This window comes from Balaenoptera borealis (genome assembly GCF_965194805.1).
Source record: "Balaenoptera borealis genome assembly, chromosome: 13".
NCBI lineage: Eukaryota > Metazoa > Chordata > Mammalia > Artiodactyla > Balaenopteridae > Balaenoptera > Balaenoptera borealis.
Window position 1 is genome coordinate 84,778,936 of NC_138870.1, and position 6,000 is coordinate 84,784,935.

At 42.9% G+C, this 6,000-nt stretch overlaps 1 protein-coding gene across 1 annotated transcript in view; it reads right to left on the bottom strand.

The window, feature by feature from the left end:
• BLTP3B (bridge-like lipid transfer protein family member 3B) overlaps nt 1–6,000 on the bottom strand; it is a 110,876-nt gene extending 104,876 nt beyond the window's left edge. Inside the window, 1 exon segment of the mRNA XM_082349563.1 lies at nt 5,729–6,000. Within this exon segment, the coding sequence (XP_082205689.1) occupies nt 5,729–5,772 (44 nt within the window). The 5' untranslated portion in view covers nt 5,773–6,000.

Here is a 6,000-nt window from a genome sequence, read left to right on the forward strand (position 1 = left end):
CTAGTACACATAAACTCTCAAAAATTATTTATTGAACTTTAAAAGTGAAAAATGTAAATAATTAGCCTGTCAATAATTATATGAAATTATAATTTGAGAAAATAATTTCTTTTTTTAAAGCTTTTTATTTTTAAAAAATTTATTTATTTTATTTATTTATTTTTGCCTGCAGTGGGTCTTCATTGCTGCGCACGGGCTTTCTCTAGTTGCGGCGAGCGGGGGCTACTCTTCGTTGTGGTGCGCAGGCTTCTCACTGAGGTAGCTTCTCTTGTTGAGGAGCACGGGCTCTAGGCACATGGGCTTCAGTACTTGCAGCACGTGGGCTCAGTAGCTGTGGCTCACCGGCTCTAGGGCACCGTCTCAGTAGTTGTGGCGCACGGGCTTAATTGCTCCGCGGCATGTGGGATCTCCCTGGACCGGGATCGGACCCGTGTCCCCTGCATTGGCAGGCGGATTCTTAACCACTGCGCCACCAGGGAAGTCCTGAGAAAGTAATTTCCAACAGTCTAAATAATCTATGTTGTATTTCCTTTTAAGAATGTCCGATACAAGAACAATTATAGACCCAGTGGTATTCATCTCCAACTACATGCACCTTAACTTCTCTTCAGCGATGCACTTCCATGGCCTTTTCTGATACCTTGCCCTAAACTAGGCTTACTCTAAAATCTTAAACTTTAACATATATGACACTTTCAGAAAAAACATCTAATCCTTCCAGTTTTCTCATTTGCTCTTCTCAACTGCTCTTCTAGTAGATAAAATTTCCAATCTTTTGAGGGTTTTTTCTTTTTCTCCCCAGGCTATCATCGGCTGCCCCACCCCCCTTCTATCCTTATATAGCCTAAACCATCCCATCAATACACTGTGAGGCACTCAAACCTCGCTTCACTTTGCCATTCAGTCACAAGATCATGCAAGCCCTCAACCCTTCCTAATCTCCTCAACAAATATTCCAAATATTTAACAGTCTTCTCAGGCCACCCTCCCTTTCTACTTGTTCCTTCCGCTTTGTTTAGGGAGCATGTCTTGTTGAGATTGTCAAGTAGTTTCTCTTACCTAGATCCTTGGAGCTGACCTGTATCCAAGCCCTTCCCAAGTCTGTTTCTCTAACCTTCCCATAACCTCTGTGGTATACTGATATCCTTCTACATTACTTTTCTACTTAAGTTAATCAGAGCCCCTCTAGAGACTCTATGTTTCCACCCCAGACAACTGCTCCTGAACCCTGGACTCCAAACCAAACTGATAACCATGCACCTTTAGTGATCATGTCCCTCTTTTGTCAGGAACTCTTTATTAGCAGTCACCTCCTGGGATGAAGTTCAATTTCAATTTCCTTAACATAGCAAATGAGGCCCTCTGAAATCTAATTTAGTTCAGTGCCTATTAAAGACACCAAATGGAGCAGCAAGCCTGACTCAAAATAGTTCTCCCCATGACCATATTTTTGCTCTATAACCCTTTGCCATTGCTAATTGATCCGTGGATAAACAGAACTGGGCCAAACAGATTCTCTCTCCTAGGAATCTGAAATTTGACAGGAGATCAGATTGGGAGTTATGAGAGATGGGACAGCACCCTAAAGCAGTGGTTCTCAACCAGGAGCAATTTTGCCTTCCCGGGGACATTTGGCAAAGTCTGGAGATACTTTTTCACTGTCAAGACTGTGGGAGTGCTATTGGCATCTAGTGGGTAGAGACCAGAGATGCTGCTAAACATCCTACAATGCACAGAGCAGCCCTTCACAACAAAGAACTGTCTTGTCCAAATGTCAATAGTGCTGAGGTTCAAGAACGCTTCCAATTAGGCCCTAGGAGTTGTTTAGTTCCAGATTCTGTGACCCACCCCAAGAGCTTTCTGTTACATTTCCTTTTTCAGCCTAAGTTAAACAGAACAGGTTTTTGTTGTCTGCAGACAATATAATCTTAACTGGCATAGTACCCTAGTTTAATAATCTGACATACATGTGTATACTTTAAACCAGTTTCTCAACCTCAAAACTATTGACACATAGGCCAAATAATTCTTTTTTGGGGGGACTGGGCTGTGCACTGTAGGATGTTTAGCAGCATCCCTGGCCTCTACCCACTAGTCAACACCCCACCCCCACCCCTGCCAAGTTGTGACAATCAGAAATGTCTCCAGACATTGCCAAATGTCCCCTAAGGGGTAAAAACACCCATATTTGACAACTACTACTTAAAACTATACAAAGACTGCACCCAGGTGTGGTGTATGTCTGTCCTGCCAACCCCCCAATAAACCTTGTGCCCAGCATAATATGCCTTGAGCCAAAGGAGTAGTGGGGAGCATGTGTATCTAAATCTTCCCCACCCCTTTTCAGGTCCTGGCTTAAATGTACCCCATCTTTGATCTTCTATTCCCCGCCCTCTGCCTTTGCTGGAGCACGCATGTACACATACCCCAGTAACAGGTAATGAGGCCTTGAGCTGAAAGGTAGCTCCTGCTCTTATTTCTTTTCTTACACTTGTTCTAACTTTTCTTTAGAAGTTTCCATTTCCTTCTGAAAAAAATACTCTCCTAGAGAAGCCTCCAAAACATATTTTATGCTGGTGATGGTATGAAAGATCAGGGTAAATTCTCCTTCAAAGGCTTTTCCTGTTTCACTTCTCTTAAAATGTAACTACTCCAACCCCCATATCCAACACACACACACACACACACACACACACACACACACACACTAACTCTCCCTCTTCAGTACTGTTTTCATTAACAATGAAAGAGATGCTTGGAATACAAACTAAACAATTAGGCAGGGAACAAGTATATAGATTTACACTTCTCAAATAGTTCAGCATTTGCTTAAAGCATTTGTTAATCTCTTAAGAATAATTCCCCTTTCATACTTTTCCAATATACCAGTTTCTTAAGCCCCTATATCTGAGTAAACCTGGTTTTAACCTTACAATTTCACCATACTTCAATCTCAAGGCTCAGAGTAAGCACTCTCTTTCTCCTGTTGCTTCCTAGGTAGTCTTCCTTACTGGAAGACCCCTTATATAAAGGGTCATTTTCCTAGTCCTTCCTTTCTAGGACACCGGCACCACATTTATTCAATGATTCAATTGCCCATTATTCCCTAAAACCACAGGAAAATTGGCCATGCCCAATATCTGCAATAATATTGGTGGCTTATAGTCTTGCCTTAGTTAAAAAAAACAGCAATGTGAGGGAGAGTCAGTTCATTGTTGTCATTCATGCATTCATTCAAAAAATAGTCGTTGAGTGCCTACATTATTCTAGACTCCAAAAAACAAACAACAACAACAAAAATCCCTGTCCTCATGGAATTTACATTCAGTGGAGAAGACAAACGAACTGCAAATAAATAAGTATATATTATGACAGATGAGAATGAACGCTACAGAGAAGAGTATGGTCAGGTAAGCCCTCCATTAAGAAGGTGCCATGAGTTCCATTCACTGGCCATAAGAAAGGTATTGGAAGGTAATATGTTCTAAGTATTTCCTATCAAACTGTGTTCCAGATGATTAGATCAGTATAGTGACATCTTCATTACCGAATAACCTGTAAAATTAAGCTTGACCCAGGTAATTTCAAAAGTTCATTCCTACTTGAGTAACTATAATTTATCACGACATCCATCATTATAGATGACAAATGACAGCAACAGCAGTAAGATTAATATTTTAACCAAGAATATGAATTTGATGCTCTTCAGTTCATCTGACTTAAGGAAGTTTTGAAATGTGAAATAACTGAAAACTCAAGTGCTTCAAAAACTCATCTCAAAAAAATCATTATTATTTACAACACAGCTATTAAAAATCATACAGATTAAAAAGTAATCCTCGAGAGTGGCATTAACATATATACACTATCAAATGTAAAATAGTTAGCTAGTGGGAAGCAGCTGCATAGCACAGGGAGACCAGCTTGGTGCTTTGTGACCACCTAGAGGGGTGGGGCAGGGAGGGTGGGAGGGAGATGCAAGAGGGAGGGGATATGGGGATATATGTATATGTATAGCTGATTCACTTTGTTATACAGCAGAAACTAACACACCATTGTAAAGCAATTATATTCCAATAAAGATGTTTAAAAAATAAATAAAACAAACAAACAAAAAAGTAATCCTCAAGGCTCAATTCTGAATGTGTCTGTTTTGTGAAGTTAGCCATTACCTTTACAACTAATTTTTAAGAGTCCTTCCAAACTGGAGTTCTACAAGAGAATTAAACTCTAATGCCCTAAGGCACTCAATGACTGAACAAACTTTTCCCCTATGCATCTAGAATGGAACTAGCTAAGTACTATCATCCTTGGGAGAGTGAGAAAATAGAAATTCAAATCATTTTCTATAGGTCTGAATTTTCTTGTGGGAACTGAGTATGAGAAAGGCTGGAGGACATCTGATAAGTCAGATCTTACTTAAATCATAAAAAATAATAATAAAGATAAAATCTTCCAAAGTGAGATAATTCATTATTGGACTATATGGACAATTTTAAAAGAAACTTTCCAATTAGTGATAATGTTAAGAAATGTAGATTCATAAATGCTGCTATAATTTGTTACTTTAAAAAAATATATCTTATTCAATGTTATGAGTGAGGAAAATATTTGCTGAATCACAGAAATAATGGTTTTGTTCCCTAATATATAACCTGTGGTATACAATGATTTGGAAAATCAAGAATTGTACTACGAAAGTATATCATCACACCCAAGTGTTTTCCTAAAATCAGTTAAAATTAATCATTAACTTACAGACAAATAACAGAGAAAAGGGTCATAACTAAGCACTTTGAATTCGCTGTTAGCAACTTGCAAACAAGATCCTACATTTAGCCTGTGTCTTGAGACAAATATGGAGAAGTCAGGGGCAGTAACAAACTGCCAGCTTTACTGAGTCATGATTCTGACTAAAACCGCGTTACGAAATGGAAAGAATGACAAGTCTTGGGTTTATTACCACAGATGTTGACTCCCTGAATTTATGGGTCTTAGATTAAAATAAAGCAAAAAACAAAAACAAAAAAACCAAAAAAAATTGCTTTGTACGAATGAAGTGGGGCTAAAACGACTCCAGAAAGAACTCTCCAAAGCTGGTAACTCTGATTATTTACCTAAAACAAATCCTAACTGTGCAAACAGGCACACCCTCTAATGCATCAGACTGGGAACGGCGAGGTAAGGTGAATTCAGAACAATAACAAGGTTAACAGTTCAGTGAGAAAACAATTCTCAGCCCTAACAGTCCACACTGCGCCAGACGCCCTCGGTTAACGGAACCCATAGCTCCGAATGGAGGCGAGCAGACATCGGGCACCTGGGTGACAGACCATCTGCAGCCTCCGCGCAGGACCGCCCGAGAGGGGTCCTCCAAACGCCCCCAGACGCCGTGTCGGCGACGATCCCAGTCCGCAGCCTCCCCCGGCAGCCCAACACGCTCCTCCGCGAGCCAACCGGGAGAGAGAACCCGTCCAGGGGCGAACCCATCCAGGGACGAACCCGTCCGGGGGCGAACCCGTCAGGACACTGACTCGTGAGGCCAGTCCTGGGCGCCGCAGGCGACGGGAGATCCGGGGCAGCGACCTCTGCCCGGACTGGAGCGGGGAGCCCGAGGGTCGCCTCCCGCTCGGCTGCCAGTCCCCGCCGCCCCCGAAGCCGCAGGTTGCCTCTAATAACCGACTAGGGCGGAAGCAGACTGGCGCCCACGCCCGAGGCTCTGACTGACCTGGAGAGGTGCTTCAGGATCTGTTTCTTGATGAGCCCAGCCATGGTGCCGAAGCGGGGGGCGCCGCGCTCTCTCTCCGTTCCTCACTGCCTCCTCTCTTCGTGGCCGTCTCCTCTTTGTCTGGGTTAACCCGGCCGGAGGAGAGGCGCGTGAGCACTCACGCCCGGGACAGACCTGAGGCCCCGGCCGAGGCCACAGCCGCCACCGCTGCCGCCAGGGACCGGGAGCATTGCGCTCAGGCAGCCGCGGCCACCGCCGGCGCCATCTTGGCT